This window comes from Pistacia vera, unplaced genomic scaffold (assembly GCF_008641045.1).
Source record: "Pistacia vera cultivar Batoury unplaced genomic scaffold, PisVer_v2 Contig139, whole genome shotgun sequence".
Lineage (NCBI taxonomy): Eukaryota > Viridiplantae > Streptophyta > Magnoliopsida > Sapindales > Anacardiaceae > Pistacia > Pistacia vera.
In genome coordinates, this window is record NW_022195455.1 from 117,472 (window position 1) to 135,634 (window position 18,163).

The window sequence follows — 18,163 nt, forward strand, 5'->3', positions numbered from 1 at the left end:
TTTCATCATTGAAACAAAAATGGTCGTATCTACACTGCAGGCACGAGTACGACATGTAGTTTAATTAAATCATTTATTATATTTCGTTTATGGAGTTAATTAATGAGATTTAATAATTAACTGCATTTTATTGCAGGTTTAAGTTTTTAACACAGGGTGTTTTTATCTGACGTACATGGCTGAAATATTCATTTATTAGTTAATCAACTTTTATCGGAGTATAAGGTGACCTTTTTTTTTCTTTTTTTTTTTTTATTTGGGTGTTCAGACCAGTTTACACACATCTAGATTGTTAATGAGATTTAATAATTAATTATATTTTATTATAGGTTTAAGTTTTTAACCATAAGGTGTTTTTATTTGACGTATATGAATGAAATATTCATTTATTAGTTAATCAACTTTTGTCAAAGTATAAAATGACTTTTTTTTTTCTTTTTTTTTTTAATTGGCTGTTCGGACCAGCTTACATACACTTCGATTAATCTTTTAGGGTCCTATAGTTAACGACTAATCTCTCGAGGTCCTGGAGTTAACGATCAGGTAAATCTTCCAATGGCCACCCTTATAAGCATTCAAGAGGAATCAGACTCAAGTTAACAACCAGACAAACTTTTCAATGGTTTGCCACTCTTATTAGCAATCGAGGAGAATCTGACTTAAGTTAACAATCAAGTAAACTCTCTATTGGTCATCCCTATTAGCAATAGAGGGGAATCAGAGAGGAATCGAATTCAATATCTCTTGAATAATATACCCAAGAGTCTCTATCATCACACTCCATTACCCATAAATGATTTATAAGATGACTTTTATGCAATATTATGATCTAAATTATTATTATTATTTTTTTAAATGGATAATTAAAGCACACATAATCAAGTTTGTTTATTATATAAAAAGTATGAGCTTGGCATTTAGTTGGGCTTGGAGGCAGTCAAAATAACTATTTAATTATGTAATATAATTATTATTTAATTAATTAATGGATAAATATTATCTCTCATTAACTACATTGAAGATGGTAGGCAATTGGAGTAAGCAAGGTATAACCATTGATAAATTATTAAACTTATTCAAATACTTCTAGCTCCTTCTTTTCGTTCTCGTTGCAGTGTTTTAGTTTACCTTGACCAAATCGAACAAGCTTTCATCTGGGTAATTATAGGTTTACTTGAGGGCTTCTCAGCCGTTGGATCTGACAATAGTCCAAGACACCAAACAAGGTTACTGGAGTATGGTATAAATTGTCTCTCTTTATGGATAAACTTCAACTATCAAGATCCAGATCAGCAAGAGATCACGTAACTGGCTAGTAAAACATTAATGCCATAAAGGCCCTTTTGCCCAAAGCAAAGCCTGACCGCCACCGGAGCGTAAGCTTTATTTTATTTTTTTATTATTTATTTATTTGAAAGCCAAAAGATTACACCGCCTCATGTCTGTATGGGCTTGGCGCTCTGGTAGTTATCGCAGTCTGAACGTGCTGACGAAAGGACTTGCCTTGTGTGGCCACTGGAAGCTTCGAAAGGCCCAGTCACACGCCCAGTCACAGCCCAGCAATGTGTCCGCTATCCGCATGCTCCAAACAACATTAATGCGCCACAACAAATGCCCACCAATAATGTATAGAAAAAATTATAGGTGAGATTGTTATAATTACATCATCTGAAAAGATCACCGAGTGCGAAGGATTTGGTTATAATATCAGGGGTTCGTACTTCATACCATTACCCCTGATACCGCGATTAAAATTAAACGTTTTAGCTTTATTCCCTATTAGATCACTTTTTTTTTTTTTTTCAGTTTGTGCACACTTCAACTAATTCTCAGAGCTTTAAAGTTAACAATCGGATAAAACCTTCAGTATCCACTCATATTAGCAATTGAAGGGATGCATGCACATCAACTAATCTCTTGGGATCCTAAAGTTAAATTCTATTAGCAACCAAAGGGATACGCACACCTCGACTAATCCTTTGGGGCTTTAAAGTTAACATCTACTAGCAACTAAAGGGATGTGCACACTTCAACTAATCTTTTAAGATCCTGAAGTTATCGCCTATTAGCAACCAAGGGGATGCGTGCACCTCGACTTATCCCCCAAGCCTATGAAGTTCTTTGATTAATCCTTCAGGACCCTAAAGTTAACGTTTATTAGCAACCAAGGGGATGTGCGCACATCGACTAATCTTCTGAGACCCTAAAGTTAATTTCTATTGGTGACCAAGGGGATGCACGCATCTTGACTTATCCCAGTAGCTATGAATTTAACACTTATTAACAATTAAAGGGATGCACGTAGTTCGATTAATCCCCTGAATCTTGAAATTAACGATCAAATAAACCTTCTAGTGATCACCCTTATTAGTAATCGAGAATAATTAAATTTAAAATTTCTTTATTAATATACCTAAAAGTCTCAATTACCCTCTCGACCATCAGCGATGGTTATTAGATCACTTATGCCTTACAAAAAATTGTCATGTATTACTTAGAAACAGCTAATCACAATAATGAATTAATATTTTTTTAATCAAATCGAGGAGGGAAACGTGCAAATAACCCAAGGGAAAAATGACAAAAATTAGAATAATTGAGATCTAAACCAATGTACGGAAGGATAATTGAAAGTTGTAATACCAATTGTAAGTATGTGTCTGTCTCATTTGATTGATAAATCGCTGAAACATCTTTTCTTGAAAAAGCTTTAATTTTTAGGAGACGAGTTGGTAGCAAATAGCATATCAACCAAATTTCAGAACATAAATTTGTGCCATTCCGTCGGAGCTTAGTCAAATTATATACTGTATATATCTAACCTACCACCAATAACTTGGCTACTTTACCAGAGTCAATTAATTTCAACTTTCTGCCAAACTCAATAAAAGTTTTTATTCATTGACTTTATTAACTTTCCCTAATCACATATTCTAATCCTAATCAAAACAAAGAGAGAGGGTAGGGGGGGGGGGAGGGGGGCTCTTTTGTTTTTTGCAGACTTATTTGAAGAAAAAGTAGTGAAGAAGAGAACCTAATGTTGCAAATCTCTGTAATCCATTATTAAAGGGTCCTACTTCTTAAAAGCTATTTTTTTTTATTTTAAGGCACTCGTAATGTCAAATTCCACCATTGATTTGACATTTATCAGAGCTTTGACGCACTGTATGTGCCCATATAGCAAGCTTAACTGGTAGCATATTTCATGAAATGGAATTTTTGCTTCCATGGATGTGTTTTGGGACATTATTATTAATGGTTTTCATAGCTCATTGGTTGAAAGAAACCATTAAAGGGTGGTCCATACTTGCATAATTTCCTCAGACTGAAGTGATGAATGATCTGAAATGTCATGAATGTTGGCATTTAGCAATCAGATCACCTAAAGTTTGACATTTTCATGATGTAGTGATTGTTCCTAGATAAGTAAATGTTCCCAAAAAAGAAAAGCCAAGCGAAGAAATAGAAAGCGAATCATCCCATCTCGGTTAAAGGACGGACTGGTCCACCAGGATTGGGGCGCCTGTTGTGATTGGAAGAAAGCTAGTAAAAGAAAAGGGATGTGAAATGCAATGAAACGAAAACTAATTTTCACTTCATCCACAAGTAATATTCCACTAATTAGAGAAAGCTAAGGGCATCAGTTTGTGTTGAGTTGAGCCCACTACAAGTTCAATGTACACACTGTAAAGCAAAATACCAAACAGAGCTTCAGTCCTTAACCTTTCAAAGGGAAGCATTTTAAAGCAGACATGGACCCCCGATTCCATAAAAATTATGTATCTGTCTCTGTTAACTTTAAGTTTTTGAGTGCATGTTTATTCTTGTCATGCAGCCAACTTGGTCTGCAAAACTTTTATAAGATAAGGAACTGTAATCAGTCCATTATCATGAATTCTAAGTTTATAAAAATCAAATGTTCTCTTAATGAGTAACAAAGACAGTTTTTATCAGCTAACACCTGTTGTGTCTCCGTCCTTGTGTTCTGCTTTAATTCTTGCAAATGGCGATATCAGTTTCTGCTTGAAAACACTTAAAAAACAAGATCCGTGGTGTTTGCAGCTGGGGACATGAATGTGCTGTATCTAAAGTCTCCATTTTAAACCTCAGTCATTTACAAGGAACTCTCAATAGAAAAACTCACCCTTGTCAGCTTATAATCAATAAAGACATTTGATTTGTATTTACTTATAATATTAGATTTTTATTTGAAATTATCAGTATATATTGATAGTATTGTACATGTTAAGTTTGTTTGATGAAGGGTTATTGTTTAACGTAAACTCGCTACCGCTCTCCTAAGTAGAGCCAAAACGCCCACTCAAAAGTGTAAACAGAAAGGCAAAGGAAATATCAAAAGAAGAAGTAATCCACTTTAAACTTGGACCAGGAGTGAGATGGATCCGCCATAAATTACAGATGAAAAAGGAATGTGGTGTTTCAATAGTAAAAAGACAAATTCCATAACTTTGAATCTACTTAACACATTGGTTACTCCAAATTTGCAAAACTAAAATCCCATAATGATGGACAAACTAAATTTAGCCTTTTCCCCGTAACAAACGGCCCCACGAAACCTTCTACTATCCAAGCATGATTCGAATTTTTTTGCTTATATATGATCTCAATCTCATCTCTTCTCTTACTAAGGTATTCTAAAGCTAATCAATTGGTATCTCAACAACTCAATGGTTAAAATCGTCTTTATTCTTTGAGAAGAAGAGCCACTTTCCAACAATTTAATTTACCTCCCTTTGTAAAGCCAACATGTTGCGAATGGCGACTCTACCAGTACCGGAACCTCAGGAGCTCTCTCTTTCAACAGGTTGGAACTCGTACGTGGCCAAACAACGGGTTGGGAAGCGATTCAAACTCGCTCAGAGGAACAACACTTCACCACCGAGTTACGAGCGGAACGGCCACGTTCTGACCATGGCTTATATCTAGCTGTTAACGCCAGCACCCACCGATTCTGGTGGCCCGTGTAGCGTATTGATTGTGTCCACTTTGTTCAGACCCTAATATCCCTCTCCGAATTGCAATGGACCAACTCACCGATAATCCAACCCGATAACTCGTGTAAGTTTCCTCCGTAACACAGGCTACTCGGATTGTCTCGAAAAACTGTAAAGACCTCATTGTAGCCACTGTAGCTTCTCACTTATCGGCTGTCTCATTATGGGCATATCGCTAATTTGCCTTTAGCTTTGCTCCCGGTATGGGCGCAAACGCTTATTTTACATACACAGTTGTAGTGTCATGGGTCAGGTAACGTAACATAACAAAGTGCTTAACAGCCATTTTCATCGAAGGTTTAATTTTTCTTTCATATCAGCAATGGGTTACGAGTCAAACTCGCGAAAAATCGTTCCCAAACGTCCGGGTCTCCTCCTCAGCCGGACGGTTTGTTTCTTGCTTTTTATCGGGTTACAAAACAATGAAGGTATCGGTCTTATCGGCTACAGTTCTTCAACTTTAGTTACATCTTGGTGCTTGTCCACGATTTCAGGGCGGCGTTAGTCCGTTTAACGACAGCAAACGGAACCGTCAGTTTGTTACCAGGAGGTTCAGTTTCTGGGATATTATGTGCTTAAATCATCAAATGGAAAGTCCTACATTTTGGCTTGGCGTAGTTGGTTTTGTTATAATCGCGTATGTTTGGTGAAAAATATAAAAGGGGCAATGATTTATGGTATAGTCTTTGTGACAATCATCTCATGGTTCCGTAACAAGCTGTAACGGCGTTTCCCAATACTCCATCAGGAAATTCTGCATATCAGTATTTCAAAAAAGTGGTTGATGTGCATGTGATCAAGACCACAGCTGGGGCCCTCAGTTTTAATGGTTTGAGTACAGGCAGTTTTTGGGAAGCTTTGATCACGTTTTTATATGTAGATATACTGATACCACTGGAACTATATTAATGGCTAGAATTGCTGGGTTCACAGAGTTAACGGTGATTTCGAGGGTCAATATTTTTGCTTCATGTCTGAGTGCTGATCAATCGTCGTGGGGTCGCTTCTTGGTACATCTCCCGTAACGGCTTTCATCGAATCGTCAACGGGGATAAGAGAAGGAGGGAGAACGGGTCTGACGGCGTTAACGGTAGCAGGCTATTTTCTTTCTGGCGTTTTTTTCACACCGTTATTGGCGTCAATTCCTTCAGGGCAGTTGGACACACGTTGGATCTTGGTGTTGTTATGTGATGAGATCTGTGGTGGAGATCGAGTGGGCTGATATGAGGCAAGCCATTCCTGCATTTGTGACATTAATCTTAATGCCAATGACATATTCAATAGCTTATGGTTTGATAGGAGGAATTGGAACTTTCATAGTTTTGCATATATGGGATTGGGGAGAGAGCCTCTTGAGGGTTAAAAAACCCAAGGATAATGACTTGGTGAATCAATCAACCAATGGAAATGGAAGCATTGTATAGTTTTCTTTTTTAATGTAAATTCATAGAATTTGTTTGAAATGTTGACTTTGTATTGGTGGGGAATTACGTAAGTGGTGAGTGATGATGAAACGAGGTTTGTTTGACTGAACAGTTCAAATTCTAAGAGCTGCAGGAAGGTCAAAAGGGTCCAGAAAAAGTGGGCAATGGTGGAACAGGGAAAGAGGGCTTTGGTTTGGTATCCTTTCACTAAAAGCACAGGGTGAGAAATGATGATCACATGAGATTACGTACGGGGAAAAATGAATCCACAAATCTATTAATGGGGATCTTGTGAATTGTCTCCACTGTAACTCAACTTGGGTTGCTGAGATGGTTCCCCAAAACAACATTTAAATGGTAAACATTCCAGAATTTTGGGGGTGGGCGGTGTTCACCGTAGGCCCAGTTTATGAGGCCAGCCCAATCTGACCTGATTCTGGTAAGCTAAAGACCGGTCTCCACTTTTGTATTAGGCCTAGGCCCGAAATTTAATCGGGACTTTTATGTTCAAACAAGTATAATTCTTTACTGTGGTTAGAGCTTTGGGCCGGGCCCAAAACCGGTCCTTGTAGGATCAGGCAGGCTCCGGGAGGGGTGACCGGGCCCGGGCCTGATACTGGTTAATTTTATATAAACCCTTATCAAATAACCAAAACCCTCTAAATATAAAATACATAATAAATTTAAGGGTTAAAATGTAATTTAAAAAATTCAGCAATTATTTCTAATTAATTAAAAAATTTAAATCATCCCTGATAAATCACAAAAATCCCCTTACATAAATAAAATATATAAAAAATTAAGGGGCTAAATGGATATTAATTATTTACCAGCTACATAAGACCGGCCGTATCCTTTGAGGGATTGGGCTTGGGACCGTTCGGGCCCAACTTTGCCCACCTTTAAATAGGGTTTAAAGAGATAAATTATGAGGGGTCAAACGTGAAGAGGGATAAGCTTGTTGGAAATCATATTGCTTCTTAAAAAAAAAAAAAAAAAAAAAGTTGAAATTTAAAACAAAATATTAGAAAGGGGCAATTTTGAAATGAGCTCAAAATATTATAAACTACATTTTCAAGATTATTGAAACTCCGAAAGAAATTAGACTGTTTAAATAACCCCTCTCAAAATCTATAATCTTAGGCCCAACAGGCTGATAATTGCATAAAGTAATTGGGAAGTGATTTTTAGGCCCCATTAGTTTTGTCTTTAGCCCGTATTCAAGTTTAAGTGGGGACATAAGTCATAATTGAAGATGGGAGCTAAAGACAAAAAAAAAAAAAAAAAAAAAAAATGGTATGGACTAAAAAGGAATTTTATACAGTAATCCATATAATTAAGATGGAAAATATTCAGAAAAGGAATTTTCCATATTTTTGAGAATTTTGCAGTCTACAGTTGAGCTTTCAATTTAGTTTCACTCAACAAAAACATCTGATTGACGTAGAAATCTAAATTATCTAATGTTAAACACAGGGGCGGACCCACCCCCTTGAGCCTACCCTCACATTTTTTTACTTCTAAGATTGAAATTGTTGAAGGCTACACTCATCAATGTGTCACAATTAGTTTTATTTTCTGTTTTCTTAATTTTAGGTATATGTATTGCTCATTTCATTTTAGTTTATTTTAGAGTTAAATCATGTTTATTTTTTGGAGGTTTTTTATTCTAATTTGATGGAAAAAGATATGGATCTTGTGAGTTTGTTTTATGTTTAAGAATGTTCTTGTTTTCTCAAATTAAACTTTAACTATATTTTATTGAACGTTATTTTTCACCCTTCACCCATCACTTTCTTATATTTTAAACGTCGTTGTTTAGCTGCTTAAAATTATTAAAGAAGTTTAAGTTATTATCTATGTTTATACTAAGAAAATTTTCCCTTTTTTTTATTAATTCATATTAAAAGTTAAGGAAACATTGACTTAATTTAAGTTTTGGTTGACTTTAGCTTAAGCTAAGCCTGATCAAAGTCATTAAAATTTTTATTATAATCTTTGAAAGCAAAGAAAAAAAAAAAAGAAATAAGAAATTTATGTAGAACATTTTTAGTGAATTGTGACTGTTGTAAACTCTTTTAATTATATTGAATTTAAGTAGATCGTTAGATTCTCGTGGTATTTTGTTCTCTTTAATTAAAGAAGTTTTTTTATGTAAATTTTTTTTATATTTCCTAATGAATTAAATATTATTTTTAATATAATTTGTTTATGATTTTGTTTCTAATAAATTTATTTAAATAGTAAAATATTATATTATTATATTATTTCTTTTCATATTATTAATATTATATTATTTTTTCTTAAGGTTTTAAATTTTTTACCAAACGTTTGAGAAACAATGGTGGAGCCACAAGGGCCCCTGCCAACGATCCTGGTCCGCCACTGGTTAGAACTAAATTCGGGAATGGATTGGATAGAGTTTATCACGCAGGAATCCGAAACCCTGGCGGCCAAGAAAATTCAAACAATAATAAAATCATGGGAGTACTTTTTTCTGTAGAATTTCGCCACCTGTAAAATTTGCACTTTTTCAGGCTTCCGTGTGCTTTTAAAAAGTGTGAAGGGAAGAATACGGTAAAAACCAACCAATACAACACGCGACACTTTGCTTCATTTTGAAAGCACACGGGTCTACGTCTGACTTGAAGCAGTATGTACACGAATCATTAAAAGAAAGACAACCATATGAAACTCTTTAAAGCATCTTTCTCCAATTTGCCAGGCCATACATTACCAGCCTTGTTTTCCAAGCCACGTTTATAGCCCTATCCATACTTGTGGATGAGACCAAGACGATAACCATTTTTTCATCCCCCAAGTGCCCCAATCTCAGAACAACATCGCCCTGTGTTTTTGGACACCAAGACCCCACAGGCTAAACAGCGAAAAGCAAAAAGAAAAAGCTATTTGATTGTGTTACTTATTGGCCAATAACTCACCAGATTAATCTTTTAATCAAACAGTAATCTCTTTGATTATGAAAATTTTGAGGTTCTTTTCGGAGTTTTCTATGTATAACTAAACGTGAGCCCATGTGTAATTTGTTTGTTCAATTATTTATTTATTTTTTTTTTTCTACATAATTGATAATGAGTGGGGGCAAGAGGTCTGATAAAGTTGTCAACGTACTTATCAATCCATTTTAGAACTTATTTGGCACCATTATTGGGAATAATGCGTTTATCTGTCGATTGTCATTAAGTTTTTTATATGATAAATTATACATCAATAATTCAAGGGAATCCAACAATAGAGGTTGATAATTTATTTAATTTAGGTAGTATATTCTTATATCCACTAACTATTTTAAAATAATCATCCAAGTTTTTCATAGGAATATACTTTAAAACAAACTTAAAAACGACAATCTAAACCACTCAACTTTTGATGGTAAGACTTAGCCTTCAAGTTACCTAAAAGTTTTGTGTTTTAGTCCTACTAAAGTGGTCACTTATCATATGTTGATGTTTGATTTTGACACCAACGACTCGCACATATAAAGTATTAAGCAAACTTATAAATTATACGAGATATAGAAATGTGCAATGAAAGAATAAATATGAGATAATTTTTAGAGTGGTTCGAATGCTCAAAAGTGAATCATATGTCCGATATATTTGTATTAATAGATGATTATAGTAAAGTCGCGTACAACGAGCTGAGTTACAATCGAGAGATAATTTAAATACAGAGAGAGAGAGTCTGCTTTAGAAAACTAAAAATGCTCTGATCTTGTAAATAAGAGAGGAGCCTCTATTTATAGTCGATGGATTCAAGGTAATAATTATGATTTTACAGTCGGATAGGTATGATACAATTCCTGGATGACTGTATAGGAAATATCCTTAAATTGCGTGAGGCATGTACACGTGGACAATTCCTAGCCACTCAGAAGCTAAGCTTTCACCTGCCACACTGACGACACCTTACTTCTTTTGTTCTTGTGCAACGTGGCAGCGTCTGGATGGTATAAAGTCCTTCTAAACTCTGATTGACTCTTATTGTTGTAAGTTTACGTCAGTCCTAATTTTTTAGGTATAACATCATATTTGTAACTTATCTCCAAGTAACCACCAATTATATTTATGACTTATCTTTTCAGGAATTAATTTAGATGCACGCAAACTAATTCGGACATCGTGATCACCCAAAAAAATAAAAAACACTACACTAGAGGGGCTGACTTCATTTTGAGATAACAGGATTCAAATAATCGAGAGAGGACTTTACTTTTATCTTTTATGAAAAACATTAATACACCAAAACCTATTTTAAAGTAAAAGAGTTTTGATTTATAATTCAAATTTTAAAAACATGATTTACACATTAAAGTCCAAATACATATAAAAGAGCATGAACATGAGAACCTATACTTACGGGAAAAAACAGATACAGATAACCCGGTTTTGTTCCGATATCTCGGAAATAATTAATCTGACACACGTTGAATAGAACGATAACATATAATTTAGTAATTTATACATAACAGAGCTAAGTGAGACGAGCTGAATCTAGGCACCGGAAACCGTATCTTCCGGTTGATAAATCATGCCTAACAGCTCCGGTCTCAGCTTATCTCTCCAAACTTCATGGCTGGGTCCAACTTCCCTCTCCTTCTTTTTGGTCTCCACCACCACTAAGTTATCCGTTAACCGGTAAATCTCTATAAGCAAAACAAAATTACCATTCTGTCCCACAAACTTTGCCCCCCATTTTTTCTTTATGCTCACCATTTTATCATCCTCCCTCTTAGCCACCTCGTCAACTCTCTCTATAATTTTATCGGGTTTTTCCGCCGATAAAAATCTCTCGTCACTAGCCGAAATATCGGTATAGTCAGAGAACAAACCGCTCAGGTTGAAACCGGAGGAGAACGAGATAATGTCAAAAGCATTTAAACATTTCTCGTTCTGATTATTCCCCAAGTCTTTAACATCAAAATCCGGAGACTTTCCCTCCTTGTAACCTTGTTTGAACCAAGGGTCTTGGACAATTTCGTCAATTGTGATTCTTGTGTCCGGATTTGTATCAAGAAGCCGGTATAAGACACGTTTTAGATCAGGAGACGTCCATCTAGGGCACCGAAACTCGCCTTTATAAATCTTTCGATACATGGCCATTAGATTAGAGTCATTGAACGGTAAATAACCAGCGTTGAGAACGAATAATATGATGCCGCATGACCAGATATCCACCTTCGCACCATCGTAACCTTTCTTCGCTAAAATCTCCGGAGCCACGTAAGCAGGAGTGCCACACAACGTGTGTAGTAAACCGTCGGGTCGGATCTGATCCTTCAAGGCGCTGAGTCCGAAATCCGAAACCTTTAAATCCCAGTTTTCGTCGAGCAGGAGATTCTCAGGTTTCAAATCCCGGTGAAACACTCCTCGTGAATGACAGTAACCAACGGCTGAGATTAGCTGCTGAAAATATCGACGGCTGAGCTCTTCGCTAAACCTTCCTTTAGAAATCTTAGTGAAGAGCTCTCCACCCTTGGCAAACTCCATCACGAAATAGATCTTGGCTTTGGTCGCCAGGACTTCAATCAATTTCACGATGTGAGTGTTGCGCAACCGGCGCATGATAGAGATCTCCCTCTTAATGTGCGCCGTTAACCCTCCTTTAACGACCTTCTGTTTACTGACGGCTTTAATAGCCACACTTTGCCCCGTTCGCACATTCCGGCCGTGATAAACTTTCGCGAATGCTCCAACTCCAATCAACCTCCCCACCTCGTACTTCCCGAACAATTCAATATCTAGCGAAACCTCGCCGCTGGCACCCGTCATTATCTCGTCCATAACTGAGACCGGAGCTGATCTTCACGGTTAAAAGAATTACCTCTTTGATTCCTCGCTGCTGCATGTATGGCTACAAATTACAATTAAAACTAATAATCAGCCTATTGAAATAGACTAAAATTCGTATGTTCTGGGTTTGAACTGATTCAAAAAGACAAACTGGCATTTGGGTTCAAAGAAAGAGATGGGAATTGAGATTGAACCGAGAGGAGAATTCAAACTGGGAAAGAGATAATAAAAATAGGAAGTGAACAATGAACATGTGTTTAAGATAGCGGCTGCGGGGGAGACTATTTAAGTAGGAGAAAAGACATGAGAGGTGAATTAAAAGGGGCAAATTGTTAATTTCAAAAGTATGAGGTAATTACTATAACTGGAAAGTGACAGGACGACCGAGAGTGTCCATACACGTTGCAACCGGCGTTACTTTCGTACAAGTATTGCAGTCGTTGTTGCTTTCGTAACTTTCTTTCAACTTCCCAAGTGAATATAATTTTTTAATCCAAGAATAAAACCTCTTTGACTGTAAAAAATAATTGTTCCATTACATTATCATACGACTTCAAATTATGTTTTATTTTTATATTAAATGACGAATTTTAAAACACTATCAGTAGAGCAATACTCTGCCCATAATCAATTGTCACCATTTTTTTCTCAAAACCCTAATATAACACATCACAATTGATCAGTCACAATTTATCAAGTGAAACCTATTACGAGTTAATCAATTATAAACTATACATTGGGATTGTGAGAAGAAGTTTGTGAGAAGAGGTTATGAGTGTAACATTTCCCTTATCAAGTAAGATCAAGGGTACGTTGTTGTTAGTTTTCAAAACTTAGGGTTCTTTCAGATATTTCAGTTAATGAGTTGAATTTCATTCAATTATATTAATACCAATTAGATTTAGGAAATCTATTAAACACGGGTAAGCTTAGTAACCATTATTAATGCTACTTAAATTGGTAAGCAACGACTAATTTGAATCTTAATAATAAATCTTTGCGCGTAATACATAATTGTAAATATTATAAATTTTTGTTTTAAATCATAATAATATAAATAGGCCCTTGTGTCCTAAATATTCAATTACTCCTATAGTTCAATTTAAGGTTAGAAGTCACGTTTAATATAAGGCCTATGATAATTAGACTCTTATTTTTATTTTTATTTTTTAATTAGAGGTATCTGAATCAGTTTATGTGTAATTCAACTAATCTCCTAAGACTTTGACATTACTAATTGGATAAAAACTTTAGTGGTTATCCTTATTAGCAAATGAGGAGGAATTTAAACTCAGGACTAGGGGTGTTAAAAAAAATGCACAAATCGAACCGAACCGAAAAAGCAGTTCGGTTACGGTTTGAAAAATTCAAAAAACTGAATTTTCAGTTCGGTTACCGGTTCGGGCGAAATTAGAAACGGTTAACCGAAAACCAGTTTTCTAAACCGGTTTTTCAAATATATATATATATTCAATAAATAAATAATAACCTAAACTAAAATAAATCCCTAATTCACTCAATCTAAAATCCCAACCTAAATTTTTTTCTTAGTTCCCAATGTATTGTCTATATTTACAATTTAATTTAAGACAAAATAAAAAAAAAAGTTTTATAAAAAAAAAGAAGGGAAAACTGGTTCAAAACCGGTTAACCGCTCTTTTTAAAACAATTAACTGGTTTTTCGGTTAACCGAAAAACCGATTTTCCTTAAAACCGGTTCAGTTTCAGTTCGAGAATTTTCCCAAACCGAAAATTCGGTTTGATTTAGAAAAGCGGTTAACCGGTTCGATTAACCGCTTTTGAACACCCCTACTCAGGACCTCTTGAGTCTTTAAAATTCAATAAAACTAAAATCATAATTTGTTTATAAGTTACAAGTTAATTGTCAAAAAATTTGTGTTTGGTAATTACATTATGATTATTAATTCATTATTATTATTACTAGTTTTTTTTTTTTAATTTCTCAGTTAAAATTGATTAACTTTTAATTAGTGATGAAGGGACCTACATTATGATTGTTTAAATTATCGGTCATTATTACGCCAATTAACTCATTTTCATGAACATTAACAAGAGGTTATGTCAGTTGTCCACGTCATATTTTCAAATAATAGTAATACAAAAATAATGAAGATAGAATTTACATTAAACATACGGAATCATTTTAAAAAAATTTCATCGTTTGTATTTTTAATCCGGTCCAACATTATATCATACATTAAGGACAAATCATTTATATAGGTTTTATCACATAACTTATTATTATGCCTAAAAAGTCATGTCTTTGTCAGCTCATTTAATGTCTTCTTGTATCAGCTGTCAAGCTCATATCTCAAAAGATATTCTCACCAACCATATCTCCTTTCAAGAAATGAATGGACGAGAGTTTTCCATGTGTCAAGACAACTTACAAAACACTCATTACATTGAGTGCAAAGGTGTATAAATAGACACTCATCTTTCCGAAGAAGGAGGTTGGGTTGAGATTTGAGCTTCGTTTCATTCTCTCTCTGTAAACATTGTATTTCTTCATCTTTGTATGTCTTATGGGTAAAATCATAGAAATAGTCAGTGATCAATAAAATAACAGTAGATGTAGGAGTCGCTTATTGAGCATCCGAACCACTATAAAAACCTCCCTTGCCAATCTTTTATTTTTTTTTTGCCAAACATATAATCTCAGTTCTATATTCAAATCTTATGGATCCATCACGTGTAATTCCTAAGTCTGCTTAGCACTTTTCACGTGTGAGTTGTTAGCGTTTAAAATCAAATGTCAACACTTATCATACTTCTCGTTCCATCAATACGGTAGAATAAATATATATTTACAAAAATTGAACTGAAAGAAAATTTTAAGAGTACAAAAACCGTGTTGGGATAAAATTATAGTTTATAGATCAGATTGAAGGTACCCAATTGGTTGAAATTGAGGCGTGTTACTTGTGTTGTTGTAAGATCGACTCAATCTTACAGTGTCCAGAGTCTGGATTCATCCAATATGCGTCTCCATAATTGCACTTCACATTATTCTAATTTTTTTTTGACTTTGTGACAATTTAACACTAGTCAACTAATTAATTAATTATCCCAGCGACAATTAATGGATAAAATAAAAATACGAAGTCTCACGCACAGTACAAACGGTGACGGATGGTGAATAATTGAAGGCAAATAATTCAGCTAAATTATTGATCATTTTATTATTATTAGTTTTGGGATTTATACTTTATTTGTTATTTTAAGTAATATTATATTTATTGACGATCTTACTAATCATATTATTAGTCTCTGTAAATAAAACGCATAATAAGAGTATCATACACATAGTACAGATACTATATGTAATTCTAACAAAGGTAGTAAAACGGTTAATAAGCTCATAAATAAACATAACATTATTGTATTATTTTTAGTGTTAATTAGTTTCTCTGGATTAGCCAATTGGGTACAGATTGCACGTGAAATGGATAAGCTGAAAATTAAAATTAGACGCAAATTGAAATTATAATATTCAAACTATGTTATGTGGGGGCTGTTGTTTGGTGCCTTTCATTGATTGTTCAACCAAATTTGACAGATTAAAATTGCCCTAAAATACGATTTAAATACTTTAGAATTACGTATATTAACCATTCGAGCAAGCTAAGATGTATACTTATAGTATATGTTTCGTAATTTAAACGTAGAAATCTTCAACTATTAGAAGAAATAACAAAGCAAAAGCTTCATTGATTTTTTTAAATGTTAATTAAATAACAATTAAGAAGCCATCTAGATTCTAGAATGGTTTTCTGTATATATATATATATATATCTTCGAAAATAATATTCTCATAGGGCATTGTTTGGACGGTATCAAATGGAATCTGGACGCGTAAGCTGTCGTATTTTAATATTCAGGTTCGTTTTTATTTGAAAAATTCCATGGACAAAGAGTACTTCATGTTCAATGCATTAAAATAATTTTCCTGCAACTTTATCTTCTGCTCTGAATTGCTTCATCAACTGCATATCATATAAAAAATAATTAAACTTGATAAATCGTATAACATATAGTTCTATTCAGAACGGACAATTCCTGAAACTTTGGTTCATGTGGGTGGTCCCTTTTTATCTTCTGTTCATGAACCACGTAAGTTTCTTTGGAGAAATTAAGAACATCAAGACAAGAAAGAGAGAGAGACCCATGTGGATAACATTCAGAGTCACAGAGAGAGATGAGGTGAATGGGTCATAATAATCTGATAAATCTCCCCCAATCCAAAACGGTGAAAAAAGTTTCTGCAGATTTTGTTGCAGTTAAAACTCAATAATTCATGGCCGCACAACCCCACTTCTTTAGAGTTACTGTTGGATAGTGTCTTGATTAGGGTTTTTATGGTTGATAAAAGAGAAAATGAAACGGGAATATGTGATACATATTTATCCACTTAGTAGATGAATCATCGGATAAGTTAAAAATGCATTTCCATAGTCGCAATAATTTAAGGGTTACTATCTGTCTATCAATACTGTTTTTTATGGTTTATTGTGTGGGGTTGCGATGAATATGTGTAACACGATTTCAATCAATGGGTATTGGGTAGGTGGGGCATGAATAATTTTTATAGTGTAATCTCCAGAAAGAAGGGAATGCGGCAGATTGGGTGGTTTATGTCCATTGGATCATCTAAAAGGTTCTTATAGTGTTACTTCATGCATGATGTCTTCATTAGGGTTCCGTGATTGATAAAATCGAAAAACGAAAATGAAACACGTTATATATATATATATATATATATATTTGTTGTGCGAGAAATTCAGAGCGGATAAAATTTCTCTTTTGACACGTAGATATCCTGTGATATAGATCTCATAATCAAGGTCAAAGATCACGCAACTTTCCCCATTTAATCTGTTTTTAGGAATTAAAAAATAAGCTGCGGAAACAAATTACAAACTCCTTGTAAGTCAAATTACTGTCTCAACGTATTCAATAACATAACAATGGATGTAAACCTTGTATTACGAGTAGTTGCACCACTTAAAAAAGTATATTTGTTCCTTTGTATTTTATATTAATCCTTACACGTTCATCATTATATCATTGCATCTTTGATTCACCAGGATCACGCACACATCCTACGTGCTTCTAACGTTGTCAATCACGTACTTCTGGTTTGTGCAAATCTTTGCATCAAACAATATTCATCCGCTTTAACATATAAATGACGTGACAATAATTTCGGGTTATAAACTCTACTGTTTTTGTGTATGGTTGGGACCAATATTTGTAGCAAATTTCAAAAGAGTAGGTGTAGCCGTGTAGGAGATGAATAATTTGTATAGTGTAAGCTCCAGAAACAAGGAAATGCGGCAGATCGAGTCTTGATGGCCATTGGATCATCTAAAACTAAAAGGTTGACCAATCATTGTTTTGATAAATTATAGAATGTCCCATTAGAATATCGAAATGGCCATTTAATTTGTCTTGAAATATAAAAAAATGATTTAATTAGGTAGTACGCAAATTTAATGACATTTTGATAATCGATTTTTCAAAGTTGGATAAATAATAATAGAAAGATTATTTACATTTTCACCCCACGAGGTTTGAAATAATTCAATTATCCCCAATGTTTCGTTAGTATACAAATTCCCCCTCATAATTAAAGATTCTTGTTCTCTGGTATGTGTATTTATCCCTTTTTCTTCAAAATTACTTTAAAGATTTGTTCCTTGTAGTATTGTTAAGTGTTCTAAAAGCAATCTTTGCTGTCGTCCCAAATATTAGAGACGCAATTTTATTATTGTACTTGTATTATTGAGTTTTAAAAGTAAGCTTTGTATACAATCAATGTTTGCGTATGTAAGATTACCGTACTTGTATTATTATTGAGTTACTAGAATGCTATACAAGTAAGAATCCC

The 18,163-nt window shown here is 34.4% G+C and overlaps 1 protein-coding gene and 1 pseudogene across 1 annotated transcript; one reads left to right on the plus strand and one right to left on the minus strand.

Moving 5' to 3' along the window:
• Positions 1-4,776: 4,776 nt before the first annotated feature.
• On the plus strand, positions 4,777-6,457 carry LOC116122907 (annotated as a pseudogene).
• A 4,496-nt stretch (positions 6,458-10,953) lies between these two features.
• LOC116122923 (CBL-interacting serine/threonine-protein kinase 14-like) lies at positions 10,954-12,485 on the minus strand. Its single transcript, XM_031408725.1, has one exon. It carries the CDS (start codon positions 12,241-12,243, stop codon positions 10,954-10,956), a length of 1,290 nt encoding a protein of 429 aa, XP_031264585.1. The 5' UTR covers positions 12,244-12,485.
• Positions 12,486-18,163: the final 5,678 nt, after the last annotated feature.

Excerpts from the sequence above, each read along its gene's own strand:
- LOC116122923 (XM_031408725.1), bottom strand. The coding sequence starts at position 12,243 with ATGGACGAGATAATGACGGGTGCCAGCGGCGAGGTTTCGCTAGATATT.